The 15,446-nt window shown below is 55.1% G+C and overlaps 1 protein-coding gene across 2 annotated transcripts in view; it reads right to left on the bottom strand.

The window, feature by feature from the left end:
• Positions 1-210: 210 nt before the first annotated feature.
• The window catches only part of CHRDL2 (chordin like 2), a 28,405-nt gene continuing 13,169 nt past the window's right edge, over positions 211-15,446 (bottom strand). For both annotated transcript variants that reach the window (XM_083816721.1, XM_083816722.1), the window contains exons 5-11: positions 14,594-14,687; positions 13,071-13,126; positions 11,608-11,776; positions 10,481-10,675; positions 7,572-7,754; positions 3,045-3,137; positions 211-1,420 (exon numbers count right to left, since the gene is read on the bottom strand). In XM_083816721.1, coding sequence (XP_083672847.1) covers positions 1,341-1,420; positions 3,045-3,137; positions 7,572-7,754; positions 10,481-10,675; positions 11,608-11,776; positions 13,071-13,126; positions 14,594-14,687 — 870 coding nt within the window. In that variant the 3' untranslated portion in view covers positions 211-1,340. The remainder of the gene's footprint in view (positions 1,421-3,044; positions 3,138-7,571; positions 7,755-10,480; positions 10,676-11,607; positions 11,777-13,070; positions 13,127-14,593; positions 14,688-15,446) is intronic.

Raw genomic sequence — 15,446 nt, 5'->3', positions numbered from 1 at the left:
CCACAGCTGCTGGGTGGGGGGTCTGCAAAGCTGCTCCCCAAATCCAGGTGGCCAAAGCAGGGCCCCCAAAGCCTGCTGTGCCCCAGGGAGAGGGGACCATGACATGCAAGATCGGGGCCACTTGGCTACCCCTTGCACCCCCTCCTGCCAAAACATGGATTTAGGAGAGACTCTCATGGCTGCAGGGAAAGGAGAGCCGGCACAGGAGGGTGAATCAAAAAGACGCTTTAATCAGATTTATCCGACAGCTCTGGATCTCCAAATAAATAGATTTATCAAAACGGAATAAGACAAGAAACCAGGGATAAATACATGTACCGAAACAACCTGAAAATCCCCCAAAGCTATTTCCAGTCAGGGGGAGAGCAGCGCTGCTGCACGCCCTCCTCCCCACGCTACAGCAATGGTCCTGTTGGCCCTTTGGGAGATGCCCCTCCTGTGAATACAGCCCAGTAGATAGTATGTAGGATATATATAAATATATAGCATAGTAACATGCGTAGCAGCAACCTTAGTGCAGTGTTCGGGGTCTCGGAGCCAGTTAAGCTTACATCCTTGCAGGCTGCTGCGGCGAGAGGGGACAGGGGACAGAGGGGGGTGGCACCAGCGGGCGGGTGGCATCGCCCCCGTCCCCCACTGGCACCACGAGCAGCAGCTGTGCTGCTGTTGGCCTTGAATTTGTGTCACCATCCCAGGACCCCGACTCTTCTCCACGGTGTCGCTGGTGCCAGCAGGCACGTCCTCCCAAAAATCGCGTTGCTGCATGACCTGCAAAGAAGGGAAAGTGCCCCCCAAAATTCTCCCATCTAAAAAAGAGGAGAAAAGACTTTTCAGAAACTACCCTGTGGAGGATATTCAACCAAAGAAACCCTTTGCAGCTCACAGGGCCTCCAAGAAAGGAGGCAGGGAGGTTTTTTCTCTCCTTGCAGGTCACCCTTACGCCGGCAGTGGTACCGAGCAGGGTTTTCTCCTGCTTGGCTGCTAGCTCCCGATGCTCCTCAGCAATTCCTCCTCTCTTCACATTGCACCAGGCCTCCCTCTGCTGCCTCTCCCGCTGCACACCCAGCGCTTTTGGCAGCAGGGGATGGCGATGGCCGTGTCTGCTCTCCCCTGGAGCACGCCAAGGGGTGACACGTCCATAGCGGTGGCCGGGCTTCGGCGCGGACGTGGTGGCATCGGTTGGGTTCGGTTCCTCTGCTGGAGTTGCTGTCATTTACACTAGTGTACCTCTTATTGCTGTGCCAGTCTATTTAATAATGCGAGTTTTTTTCGTATATATGGGTAGGTGTGTATGTGTGTGTGGGTGTAGATAAATCAATAGCTAGGTTAAAGTTTCTCTTTTACAAGTTCTTTGTTTCTTTCTCTGGACTCTCTGTCATCGTCAGCTCTGACGTCTGGGCTCGGAAGATGTTCCAGTGACCTGGATGAGAAGAGAAGGACACTCATTAGCACCCACCCTCGGTGGTCTTTTCTCAGAAGAAAAGCAGCACCTTCTGAAATGGGGACAACACCCTCTTCCTCCTCTGCACGTGTTTTAGCTGGAGCGCAGAGGGCCAGATGCAATTCATGGCCAGTTACTGCAGCAGGCGAACGGCCCCCCCAGCATGGCCGGGGTTAGGGTGAGCCCCTTTATTTCAGGGAGAGAAGGGTTTTGTTTGTCCTCTGACTCTTCTTCAGGAAGCCAAAATTCATGATTTGTGGACCATGGGTGGGTGTGCTTCTCTGCCCCCCTTGCTGGCACGGGGCAATAGCTGTCAGCCCCATTTCTTTGGGGTATTGCTCAAAAAAAAAAAAACACATTTACACTCGTTTTTCTAATGCCAGCCCAGCCCTAGCTCTTCGTGCAGGACTTTGCAATGACCTGCAGTGGGGAAGATGCAGCTGAAAAAGGAGGAGAAACCCCCAGGTCGCCCCTCAGCACCACCAGTGGGCTGCAAACTAACTGCAAAGCAAACGCATCCCCCCAAAAAGGGGCACCAAGCCCCCCACCCCCTCTCCTCGCTCCCCCTAAACCCCAGCATTCCCTTGTACCCCCCCCTCAACCCCAGAGATGCTGGAGGAGGCTCAGAGCCTTCTTTGCATCCCCTCCAGGTGGTCGCCCCCACGTAATCCCAGTGAGGATTACGCAGCCCAAACGTAGCCATCCCCGGGGGCATATTTTCTGCCTGAATGAACCTCCTGTGGTGGAGAAATCCCCGGCCAGTGCTTTCCGAGAATCTGTGGTGGCAGCAGAGGGATGGTTTCCCAACAGGGTTATTCATCACGGGAAACTGAGGCACGTGCCAGAGACCCCATCCTGGTGCGAAGCCCAACCTGGGAGGGGGGGCTTGAAAATCCCCCAGGGCTTGGCCGAGAGGTGTTGTCACAAATGGGTGGGAGGTGAAAATAAATCCCCACCTGCCCCAACCAGAGGCACCGGGTGTGCTGGTTCGACCCAAGACCCCAGCCCATGGATGCTGAGCAATGCGGGAGTGGGCTCGATCCCAGCCTGACCCATTAAACTCTAATCCAGCCCAGGAGAAAAGGCAGCCAGCGGGAAATAACACGGCAGTTTTGCTCTGCACAGGCACTCTCGGCATGTGCACTGGCATTCCTGCTTTTTGTAACATTTACGCACATCCAAGACCATTAAGAATGATTTTTTAAAGGTATTTCAGAGTTTGTTTTCTTTCAAATCCTTTGCATCATTTTTTTTTTCTCCCCCGTAATGCCAGATGGATTAGATATAAAAAAATCAAACAGTTTTACGGGCTTTGGAGAGATGTAGCCTTTGGATTTCACAAGCGTGCGTCCACTTTTAGAAAGCTGGCTGCCCTTTCCAATGCCATAAAGTGAAAATGTGACCGCTGACCAGGAGTGCAGGCTCTGCGTGTGAAGGGAGTTCAGCCCTGGCCCCGTTGGGTTTGCACAAATCTTCTCCCCGATGCTCGATCCCGCGCTGTGCCGGCGTTTGGGCAGCCTTGGCGGCACGGCCAGCGCACGTCAGCAGAGCTCGGGGTGCTGGGGCCAGGCAGGAGGGGGGATGGGGGGGGTTCTTTCTCTACCTTCGTTCGTCCTGGTGATCAGCCTGAAGTTCTGCGCTTCTTGCTTGAATTCCTGTTTGCTGATCTTCTTGGTCTGGATCAAGTGAAATATCCCTGCAGAGGGAAACACGGGGCGTCAGACAGTGAGGACCAGCTGGGATTTGATGATGAGATGCTCATCTCACCCTGCCGAGAGGCACAACCAAGGGACAGAGGCACCAGGGATGCAACAGGGTCCTGTCACCGAAACCTGCTGGGAGTTCGGGATGTCCAGCCCGGGGCTGGCAGCAATCTCGTTTCCAAACAGCGATTACTCACCAAATCGGAACACGGCGTTACGACACCACGGAGCAGGTGGAACCAATAAGACTTTGTTGCTCTGGAAAATATCTCGCCCTGGAGAAGCTCTGATCTCCCCCAAACCACCAGGGAAATTAAGGTGGGATCAACAGGATCCCAGTTCCCTTCCTCTCTGCTCGCTCTCCCCCAGTCCCCTACCCATGGGGGCACCGCAGAGCCCTCTCCATCCCCGGGCGCTTCCCTATCCTCGAAGCAGCCCGCACCAAGGATTTTCCATCCCTTTGCCCCCAGCCCTGAAATTCCTCCAGGACAGGAAATCAGGACTGACCTCAGCGCAGACGGATGGTTCTGCCCGCGCCAGCACCGTCCCGTTAGGGGGGGGGGGTGTGCCTGAGTCAGAGGTCTGACCCGAGGAAACCAGAGCGTGCATTTAGCAACGGAAGCGACCTTTCCGTGGGATTAGGGCTCGTGATATTCCTCTTCGCCTGCAGGCGTGACGAAGGGGGCAGGTATGCCTGGCACATCCTTCCCCGCGTCTCGCCCAGCCTCTTCCCGTGCGCCCAGCATCTCGCCGGTGTCGGGGGCGGCGTGGTCCCCTTGTTTGGGTAAGAGACCTTCCCTCTTCCCAGCAGCAATTACACATGGAAAGGGTATGTAACGACTGGGAACCGACGAGCGATGTGTATAAACGAGATGTTGTGGGCTGTGGAAAATTAGTACAGGAAGTTAAGTACAGCGGGAGAAATATGTGGCTGGTTGGACTATTAATAAGTCCTTCGAGTGGGTCAGGAAAAGAAGTCCTACCAGTAACAAAAGAAGATACTGGATGGGGATAATAAAACTGTTAATGACGCAAGGAAGGCACAAGTGTTCAATAAATCCTCCTGGTCTATACTTAGAAAGGAGCAGGAGGGTGTGCTTGTAGCCCCCGTGGCTGATGAAGCACTTTCCAGTACATTAGTAACCAGGAGCCTATTTTAAACAAAAGCCGCAAGAGATAAACATCTTTTAATCAACCGACCTAGATAATTTTCACCCGAGAGCCCCCGGAGAGCTGGCTGAGACCTTCGGCCGCTGGATGGTCACTGCTGACAAACGCCAGGAGCTGGGGAGCTGCGGAGGAATGCGGACGTGGAGCCAGCACTCGCACGGAGAGCGCGAGGCGGCGCGGATAAGAATAGCCCACCGCCCGTGGAAAAGCCAGCACGGGATGGAGCCGGTGAAGAACGAGAGCATTTGGGGTGGTGACGGCTGGACGGTGCCATTTCGCAGCCAGCAGAAGCCGTCCAAAGACCCTGGCTCATGGGGGATGAGATGGAGAGAGGCGCTGGGGCTGTCCGGCACTCGCCGCCCTTCTTGGTGCTCTACGTCCTGCCTCAGGACCAAACCCAGATAGATCCCAGTATCAGGGAGCGCAAAGAATGAATGAATGACCGGACCATCTCCGAAGCAGAAATCCATCCTTGCTAATTTCGGAGATGCAGGGGAGAGACAGGCTCTTCGACAGAGGTGTTCTGCCCATCCTACAATGCGTGGACGGGACAAGTTGTTGATGCCTCTCTCTGCTGGCCACGTGGGGACCACCGTGACTGCAGAGACGCGGCACGCCGTGCCAGGCTGGGAGGGAAGTCTCAGGAAACTGGTGTCAGGACTTGCTAAGCCATGAACAAAGTGGGTATTTCTACGGGGTTCTCAAGGGATCGGCCTTAGAGAAACACCAGGCAGCGTCCTCGCCCATGTGCTGGAGGCAAACAGGAAACCCGTGGCTGAGCCAGAGAAAATGGTAAATAAAGTGATCTGCTTGAGGGAGCTGCGATGCCTGGTAGGCAAACGTCTTGCTACACCCAAACTGTGCTGATACAAGCCATGTCCGTGCACTACAGACCTCCGAAATGTCCCCAGGGACCCGAGAGCATCAGCAGGTGGATGGAGACGTGGGTGCGCTTGTGTGAGACCCACCCCAGCAGGACGCAGAGGGGAGACCTTTGCTCAGAGCCCTGCACTCTGTTTCGGGCTCTGCACTTCAGAAAGACACAGAGGGAGCCTGGAGCAGAGCTATGGGAAGGACCAAAGGACCAGAAATTGCTGACATCAAGGGAAGACTGAAAAAAACAGATCTGTGTAAGAGAGGACACAGGCAGGAGCTGATGGCATCTTCAAATGCATCAGGGGAAAGGAGTCTGCTTCTTACCCAACGCAGAGCGAATGGGAAGAGCTTGAGCTGCAGGGAGGCTGCGTGTCGGGAAAAGATTTCCCTACAGAAAGAGTTTGTGGCTCTGGACCCCAGAGTTTCCGTGGCAGGAGACCTTCAAGCTCATGCCAGAAGTGCACAGGGGTGGCTGGTCCGGATGCCACAGGTCCTCTCCAGCCCAGGCGTGAGGGCACACCGGAGTGGTGAAACAGAGGAGATCGCTGGTGGTCCTGGAGCTGCAAGGTTTTAGGATAGAAAGGAATCTTTTGGGCACTGTCTAATGCACAGCCTGGCAGGGTAAACCCAGGAAAGAGGTCCTGGGGTTTTGCACCTCCACCTACAGCCCAGGCATCCACAAGGCAGCAGACGACAGAGCCTCTGAACCGTGCCGATCCCATCCATTCCTTTTTTGTCTTCTCCTTTTAATTCCTTCTCCAAAACATCAGAAAGTCAAGTTTCAAAACCCCCAAGCCATCCAGACCCCTAAAAATGCGGGGGAGCCCCCACCATGACCCATGCGAGCTGGGCAAAGCTTTGGGCTGGACGTTGCTGCCAGCTTCTCCTGCTGCGTCCTGCCCCGTGGAGGCACCGTCCCAGCACAGGAACGGAGGAGGCCACGTAGGTTTGGTGAGCCCATACAAAGGCAGATGGACGGGCTCCAGGCGTGCCTTGCAGGCTCTTTTCTCCACACACGCTGCTCTGTTGGTAGAGTGATGGACCATGGAGAGGTGGAATCCATATGTGACTGAGCTCATGCTCTTTCCCAATAGTAACACTTCCCTCTGCCAAGCAAAAGAGCTGTGTTGGCCTCGGGGACAAGGGCCTCCCCTGTCCTTGGCTGGCAGGGCTCGGGAGCTCCGTGCAGACGCGAAGCTTTTGGCCTCGGAAGGTGGCAAGAAGGTTTGGGTGGTGACCTCTGCCAAGCAGCGAGGAGAGGAAACGGTGGGGCCCAGACAGTGCAGGCTCAGAGCTGTCCTCCAGCTACAAGGTGCCATTGTGAGGGAGGCTTCGCCACGGTGGGGGGGGGGGACGGGGAGAGGGGCACCGTGCAGGACGGAGGATGGCAGGGGGAGGATGGAAACATGGTGACGGCCACGGCTCCATCTCTGGAGGCGATTTCTCTGACTGCTACCCACGTGCGCCCATGCACCCATCCTAGGCGGCTGGGAGACCAGCCCCTGGAGGGCTGAGGACTCTTCTGGGCGAGAGGTGAGACAAGAACACACCCAGGAGACCAGAATATCTGCTCACAGAGGTCCACGAGACACTCAGCTCCATGGACCAAGGGGCGCTGTATCCATAGGTAGGGCGCAACCGACCTCGAGTGCCCGAGGTTTTGCAAGGGGTAGAGTACGTCCGATGGAGGCTCAGGGTTGGGTCTTGCTTTGGGCACCCAGAAACCAAACACAAATGTCTACTGGACCAAGCATTTTGGGTGGAGACAGGCTCCTCTGGTCCATGAGGGTGTTGCACAGCTGGATGTGTGGGGAGATCGGTGTCACTTCACAGATGATGTGCTCTGCTCTGACTACTGGAGGACACACCAACCAAAGGGTCCAAATCCACCTGTCCCAAAAGCAGGCTGGGGAAACTCATCGCCCCTGCATGCATTTTGTGGAAGCCCTACAAGCTTTGTTCCCAGCAGTAGGAGGACCGGGAAAAAGAAAGAGCAAAAGCGAAAACTACAGCGTGACCAGAGTTTTTTGGCTTGTTTGTTTTCCATGTGTGTTTGGCGTGGAAGCAGGCAGGTTTTGAGGAACGGCCCCACAGCCCCCGCCTTGTTTGCCCACGTGCTGTGCCTCCGGGTAGTGTTACAGCATGCCACTGGGTACACTGGGACCAAGAGTGGTTTCCAAGCCCTGGTCTGCATGCAATGACAGCAAGAGAGTGTGAAAGGGAGAGTTAGAAACGCCAGCCTGCTGTCAGCAGGTTTCGACTCACTACACGAGGTCTGGAGCACCACTCAAAAAAGCCTGAAAAGTTGAACAAAGCTTGGAAAGCACCACATTTCTGCACGCACTTTCGCCATTGCTGGCTGGTTTTGTTACGGGACTCACCTTTAATCAGCTTCCAGTTATAGATTTCCACCTCTTCAGAGGGCTCCTTCTCGATTGCGATTGTCCTCAGGACCTCCTTGGAGGTCTCGGAGCTCGGTGGCACAAACATGTACACCAGGACGCGGTTGGGGTTCTTGCCGCATTGGGCGGTGACGATTTCATCGGTGGGTTTGACTCTGGCTTCTGGGGACAAAGAAGAGCAGAGTTTATTAAATAGGGCCATGCAGAGGGGCAGGAAGGAGGTTGGAAGAGGCCATCTCAGCGCCCAGAGGTGGCACCTTGCTGTGTCTGATGGTGTGGGACACAGCCTTGCTCCCCAGAGCTGGGAGATGGCTCAGAGCTGGGTTGGGATCCTGGCAGCCCCAGAGCACCTGCAGCAGGACTGGAAGCGAAGGGCGACATTGATAAAGGGTCCGTAGACCTGCTCACCCCAATATTCCCCTTGGTTTTGGCAGCCTCTACACCAGCAGGGACGGGGCAGGTTGCTTTGCTCTGCCTGGATCCCCCAAACCCACCGTGGGGGGCTCGGTGCCGTCGCCACACGGCACAGCCCAGGCTGGGTTCCCCGCTCCCCGTCTCGCTCCCATCCCGGGGAAGCAACGTCAGCGAAGCGGAGGGGGACGAGCCCGCAGCACGGGAGCCAGGGCTGCGGCTGGGCTGCCTGGGCACAGCGCCCGTCCCAGCCCCGCGGGTGGGCTCAGCCCCAGCCCCAGCCCCCTCCCCGTGCCCACGCTGAGCTCCTTCGGCCCCGGAGACCACCACCAGGACCCCAGGGGGATTTCTTCAACACCCCCGGTGAAGAAGAGCCGCTAATTTTCTTGTTGTTGTTGCTTCTGGAGTAATTAAGAATCCCCCATGGTTTTGGAAGGAGATTTATTGCCTTTGGTTGTGGTCCTTGGAACGCAGAGGAGCTCGGCTCAGCTGAATTTAGCCTTGTTCTCCCAGTCATTTTGGATGCTGAAGCTTTTCACACTACTCGAAAGAAAGTTTGGCTATAAATAGACGCGTGGGGTTTATTTTAGTAGGACGGTTATTTTAGGCCCGATTCTGCTCTCCCCACGCTTTCTGGGGTGGTCCTGAGCCGCTCCTCGCATACACCAGGGGAGAGGGGATGGAAATCCCAACTTAACGGGACGCAAAGCGGGACTTTTTCAGCAAAAAGAAGATAAGAGTTCAACCCTGCAGCCTCAGCGTGACCCGAAGCGGGACAACCACGGCTTTTGGGTGCAGGGTCTCCATCCCAGACCACCAAACCTCTCCCCCTCCAGGGCTGCTTGCTGCGTGGCTCGAGGCAGCCCCACATCCACTAGTGGTAAGGATCCAAACGCTCTCGCAGGTACAATAGGTGTTTAACAACCTCGGAGCTTCACACCAGAGCCACTCGATGGCCAACGGCGTGCAGCACGTCGAGGAGGAGGAATAAAGACCGAGGTGTCCTGGCTGCTAGCTTTCTCCCCAGTAGCGGTGATGGTTTGCCCAGTGCATCGCAGCAATTCCCCTTTTGCAAACAGAAAGCGGTCGGTGTTTCTCTCCAAGCTCCCGCGTACAAAGGAGCACGAGGAGGACAGTCATGGAAAGTGCCTGGAATTAGAAGACGGGCGAAACCGCCGTGCAGTGAAGCAAGGGACAAGCATGTAACTTGGCTGAGCGGGGGTGTGTGTGTGTGTGATTGCTATCTGTGAGTACTGGAAAGCAAGAAAAAAAATTGTTTTGGCTGGGTCAGAGTGTTTAACTGGAAATAAATGAAGACTGAAGAGCAGACGATCCCAGCAGAGAAAGCTGTAGACTTTAAACCGGAGAGACCTGCTATAATGGGAATGCAAGACTGGAAGGGCTCTGCTCAGTCATCACATCCCATTCCCACCAGGCACCACGTCATAAATCCTGCTCATAAACATATCACAAACCTTATTAAAACAAGCTGAGCTTCTGCCCTTCGCTCCCCAGGGGAGGCCGTCCCAGCACCTCCCTGCTTGGCAGAAGGAAAACCTTAAAAATCCCAGCTGAAATTATTTTGCAGCCTGTTTGCCCCCATTCCTTAATGTGATAACGTCCTTTGCTTGCTCTCCCTGGCGAGACCCCTCCATGAAACCACCCTGAAGGAGCTCATCAAAGACGACCCAGCAATTGCTGCATCTGAAATCAGGCTCAGGGAGGCTCAGGTCTCTCTAGCCTCTCTAGGGAAGCCGTGGGTGGTCCATCATCTAAACATCCAATGCTGAATCATAGAATGGAGAGGGATAACCTAGAAAACATTCTCCAGTGGGAGCAGGAGAAGATCTGATGCCCTGATCTATCTTTTCCAGGTCTGTGCTTGCAGGTGAACTGCTTTCCAAAGACCCAGAAGACCCTGAGAGACCCAAAACCCATTGAATATGAAAGAAAGAGGTCCTCTTCACCGTGCCCCAACCAGCCTGGTCCCACCTGGTACACCCCAACAGCTGTGTGTAACCCGTTCCTTCCAGGGATGGAGAATTTAACCCCAACTCAGACCAAACCATGGGTGCCACAGACACCCCGTACCTGGAGAATCTCCTTCTAATTTCTAACCTGCATTTTTTCAGCTGCCACAATTTAATCCCATGACTTCGTGTCCCAGCTGGAGGCCTGGGGCACCATCTACCTGTCTGAAGACTGCTAGCGTGCACCTCTTCAGGCGTCTTTCTGCAGACTACAGCCACCCAACGCACGCGACCTTTTGGGATCAGTGCAGTTCCCTCACCTTGGGGCAGTCCTCCAGGACAGGACAGCCCTTATTTCAGTGCTTGCCCTGCCGAACCTGCTCACCCAGCATGAATTCAAGCCTCCAGTGACGTGAAACCCTCCCCACCTCCACGCCCAGGGCTTTCAACCACAGCTACAGGAAGGAAACAGAAGACGGCAGCAGGAGCAGGTGGGATTCCACGTACCTGGACATATTTTACAGCATTTCCCGTCCACTTTCTCGGGATAGTCACAGGGATACTCCTTGGGGCACGAGATCTTCTGGCAGTCCTGGACGCCGTCCCTGCAAGTGCACAGGATGCAGGGCAGGAGGCCGTAGAGCCGGAAGACGGGGTGCCACACTTCGCCGTGGGAGTAGGTCTTCCCGTTGTAAACACAAGCTGGAGGAGACAGAGAGAAGAGCCTGACACCCGTGGAAGTAAATCCTCCCCCTCTTGGCACGCCCGAGGTCTGCTGGAGCTCGCCACGTTTCACAACCTCCCAAATGTTCGTGCCCACCAGCAGCACACCCGCGTGCAGCGGGCACAGTGGGCGCGGGGATGTTGCAGCCACCCCAACCAGGAGGTGCCCCAGGACCAGGGGACGAGGCTCCAGGAGGTGGAGGCTGCTGGGGCCGAGCACCCCGGGGGAGATGAGGGGCGGCTGTAGGCAGGACCTCACCTGTCTCCTGGCTTCTGTGAGGCCAGGGTCCCTCCAAGGCCATCGCCAGCAGCAAGCACAGCAAAGAGTGCCACCTGCTGACTTTTCCTTGCAAATTTTTGGAGGTCCCAAAGCTTTCCTCCAGGGCTTCATCTCCAAGGGTTGGAAAGAGCCCTTCTGGAGGCACAGTGGTTGGAGAGCCCCCAGGGGAAGAAGGGACCTGTCTTCTCCCCTTTGTCTCCATGCGGTTGCCTCCCCGTCTTGCCTTTCTGCTCTCCCCTCCAGGGGGACAACAATGGCCCCAGGACAGACCCACCACATTGAAGGTAGGTGCAAGGAGGACCCCCCTGTCCTTCTGCATCAGGGGGGCCTGGAAGGACCACGTGAGGTCTTCCAGCTGACCACCTCCCTTCCCAGGTCCCAAGGTCTCCAAAACACCCCAAGAACCGACCTTCTCCCAGTCCTGTGGTTGGGGGATTCATCCAGACAAAGGGTTGTGGGCCCAGGGTCTGGGCCACCAGGGCTGAGATGGCTGGGTGAGGTTGGTTGTGGAGGAGAGGGAGGTGATAGTCAGTGGTGGAAACCTGCTGCTGAAACAGCTTCCCTGGGGTCCCGAGTCCTGGAGACGTCAACTCCGGCAACGTACAGAGCACCTGGCCCCTCCATCCCTTACCTTTCTTGTGCTTCTCCTTCAAGACGATCTTGACGGTGGTGCCACCTCCCCCCTTGGGTTTGAAGCTCCTGGGAATGAACTCCAGGGAGGAGCTGAGAACGGTGGACGCGGTGGCTCCGAGGGGCTTCCTGCCCATCGCTTCCCCCGAGCACTGGTCCTGCGAGTGCCTCTGGGAACAGTCAGAGAAAACAGGGGGACTCAGACCCAGGCAGTGCTGGAGAAAGGCACACAGCGTCCTGCATGCTCTCCACCAGGATGGGAAGGTTCAGGGACTGCAGGGATGAGCAACGACCCCGGAGCCATCTCAGTGCCTGCCATCTAAAGGGTCCTGAGCAGTTTGTGCCAATGTCCCACGCTAGTGACCTCCTAGGCTGCATGTGGGTCACCTCCCTCATCGGGGCAGCACCCCAAGCCCAACACAGCACCCTCAGGGAGACATCTGGGGTCCTAACATAGGCAGGGAAATGTGCTGGGCTATTCTAGGCACTCGCTGGACAGCTGAGGATTGGCATCAGCACGACCTACCCAGGATCAGCGAGGTGAGGACGGGCCGTATCCTGCCCTCTCACCTGGCTGGCACCACGAACACTGGTGAGGAGCTGCCAGCCAGCAGGAGCAAAACCCCTGGAACATCCCAGGCTTCCAAGAGCAAAACGCTGGGACAAGACACGCAGCACAAAGGGTCCCCTTGTGTCTATTTTGGAGGTTTTATAGGTGGTGGAGGTGTGATGCTGGCAGTTCACCCAGCAGTATGGAAAAGGGAAGGGCCAGGAGCTGTAAGTGACCTAATCCCACAGACCTGGCGTGGGCTGCCCAGCTCCGAAATGTCACCCTGAATCAACCCTCGGCAGCCAGGGAGTCACTTTTTCCTTGCTGGGGCTGCTGATACAAACAGCCTGGGGAAGAAATGCTTGTGGCCAGCTCCAGTGCTGGCTGCTCTGGGGGAGCTCCAACCAGGGGCAAACACCCCTGAGCCCAGGGGGAAGAGAAAAAAACAACATCTGGAGCAAAATCCCCCAAAGAGAGATTTGGGCCACCTGACTGCATGGGCAAGGGTCATATCTGGCTCTTGGTCACCTCTGAATCTTCTCTGTTCTCAACTCTTTGAACCCACTGGCCAAGGAAGAGGAGAAGTGCTGAAGATTTCCAGTTCCCGCAGGACTTTTGCTCTTTCAAAGACATCAGAGATGCTCCAGAGAAGCCAAGAGTCCTCACCTGGTGCTCTCAGGTCTCAGCCCGTGCTGATAGCCCTCACCTAAAGTCACCCAAGCACGACTCAACTGCAAAGCAAGTGTCAGTGGTTCTGCTGCCCAAGGAACTGGCCACCCTTGTAGAGCTACTATGGGCTGTTTTTTTTTTCTTTGTAGAATACTATGGCCAAGGGCAAGCAGCTTTGTTTGAGCTGTATAATGGGAATGTGTTAGAAGCAATGCTCTGAGTTTGAAAATGCAAAGGTCACGTACAACACCTCTGTTTAACTGCAGGGGTTCCTCTTCCGCGGACTTCTCGTATGAGCCGTCTGCAAGGAAACAACATTGTCCAGTGAAATGCAGCAGGGCTGGATGAGGGTTTGTTCTCTGGGGTCCAGCCGACTAAAAGCAGCTCACCGCAGGGTGCTGGACCCCTGAGAGCTCTGGGGTGAGAGGAGCTTTGAATATGCAATTCACAACATTCAAAGCAAATGGCTTCTCTATGTCACACGCCAAAACCCTTTTATCCCCACTGACTGTTAATGAGAGCTCAGCTCCGAAAAAGACTTGGCCTTGTAGCCTTCTGAAATTAGGTGGCATGGAAATACCCCGGAGGTAGAGTACGAGGTGATGGGGATGATCTGGTATTAAAAAGAGATTCAAAGACATTCCTCATGAAACACTGAGCAGATGGCACCAACTGCAAGGGAAGCTCGGGTGGTGCCCACAGCTCCGTAAACGCGGTTTGCTTGGTGTCCCACAACCAACCCAACCTGGACCAAACTCCAGTCTTCCCAATGTGCACACTGGTTGCACTGTCTGGACCTCACCTAGGGCTTTCTGTGGGACCTGGGCTCTTCTGAAAAGCTGCCTGTGCCAGAGCAAAACATCCCCCCTCCTTTCGGAGCAATCTCTTTGCTGCTGGTGAGGTCAACAAGGCCATACAGATGCCACCAAAATATTTTAAAATGTCTGTCTTTTTCATGAGGTCATTAAACAGTCTTAAATAGATCACCCCAGCCCTGAGAGTCTGCGATTCTGCAAAACCCAGTGACTTTTGTTTTACCATAACGAAGAGTCAGCCCAGCACAGTGCAGGGAGGCAACCCCAGCCCAGTTTTCTGCCGACTGTTCAGCAGCAGCCAGCAACCCTAACAACTAAAAAAAATTTAGGGGTTGGGGCTACAGGTTGCAAAAGGGGAGAGCTTGGAGGAGGCACCCCCCAGGTCACTCTGTGTCCATGGCCAGGGGGTCACCATTGCCTTCCAGCTTCAGGTATATATTTCTGGTATTAAATGAGTTAGGGGAAACAGCAGGAGATTCGTGACTTTTCCTTGGAGAGCTGTGAGAGTGAAGGCTAAGCTGTATTTAGGTGGAACAGGGGTTTTCCCTAGGGCCTGACCGTCCTGGAAACTTCCCTAGAGCATCAGCAGCATTCACCATCCCTACGCGGTCCGTACAACCACGTCCATCCTGGTGGGCGAGTGATCCAGAGGACATCACCCCCCATGCAGGTCACATCTTTTGCAGCAGTGGCAGGACAAAGGGCTCAGCCCTGGACTGCATGCGGGCAGCAGGGAGGCAGGACACAGGTACATGTGGGAGGGGAAGCATGGGAGAAAAAAACTCAGCCCTTATCTTTTGTTTCCTGGTGTGACCCAGACATAGCGAGTGGCCTGATTCAAAGCAGAGGTTTCCAAAATCTTGTTTAAGAGTCTTGGAATAGCTCCCGACAGGTCATGGTAGTCCCCATGGCTCCCATCCCTTGCTCAGGAGCAGCTCCTGGCCCCCCCTTACCTTTGCAGACCTGGCAGCAGGAGTCTGGCACCGTTAGGGGAGAGGAGCACAGCAGCTCTGGGCAGGTCACCAAGCCGCAGTAAATCTGGCCTTCCTAGGGGACAGGAGCAAAAAAAAAATGCATTGTCAGCATTACCAAGGTCCAAACAGGGCTGAATGGCCCCAGTATCGGTGTGCCAGCACTTCAAATTGCAGACCCAGCAGAAATCCTCAACACCCCAATAGTCCATCCTCAAATATCACTAATCACCTAATGACCAAATATCCTAATGACCAAATATCCTCAATATAACTAATCACCAGTGACCAAAAGCTGAAAATCTGCCCTGCCGTGCTCTTCATCCAACATCCTACCCCAACGCGGGGTATCACAGTATCACAGTATCACAGATTTCTAGGTTGGAAGAGACCTCAAGATCATCGAGTCCAACCTCCGACCTAACACTAAGTACTCCACTAAACCATTTTGCTAAGCTCTACATCTAAACGTCTTTTAAAGACCTCCAGGGATGGTGACTCCACCACCTCCCTGGGCAGCCCGTTCCAATGCTTAATAACCCTTTCGGTAAAGAAGTACTTCCTAACATCCAACCTAAAACTCCCCTGTCGCAACTTTCACCCATTCCCCCTCGTCCTGTCACCAGGCACGTAGGAGAACAGACCGACCCCCACCTCTCTACAGCCTCCTTTAAGGTACCTGTAGAGTGCGATAAGGTCGCCCCTGAGCCTCCTCTTCTCCAGGCTGAACAACCCCAGCTCCCTCAGCCGCTCCTCGTAAGACTTGTTCTCCAGACCCCTCACCAGCTTGGTCGCCCTTCTCTGGACTCGCTCGAGCACGTCCATGTCCTTCCTG

The sequence above is a fragment of the Anser anser genome, assembly GCF_964211835.1.
Source record: "Anser anser genome assembly, chromosome: 1".
NCBI lineage: Eukaryota > Metazoa > Chordata > Aves > Anseriformes > Anatidae > Anser > Anser anser.
Note: the sequence above shows the minus strand (reverse complement) of the source record. Positions and strands in the feature narration are given on the sequence as shown.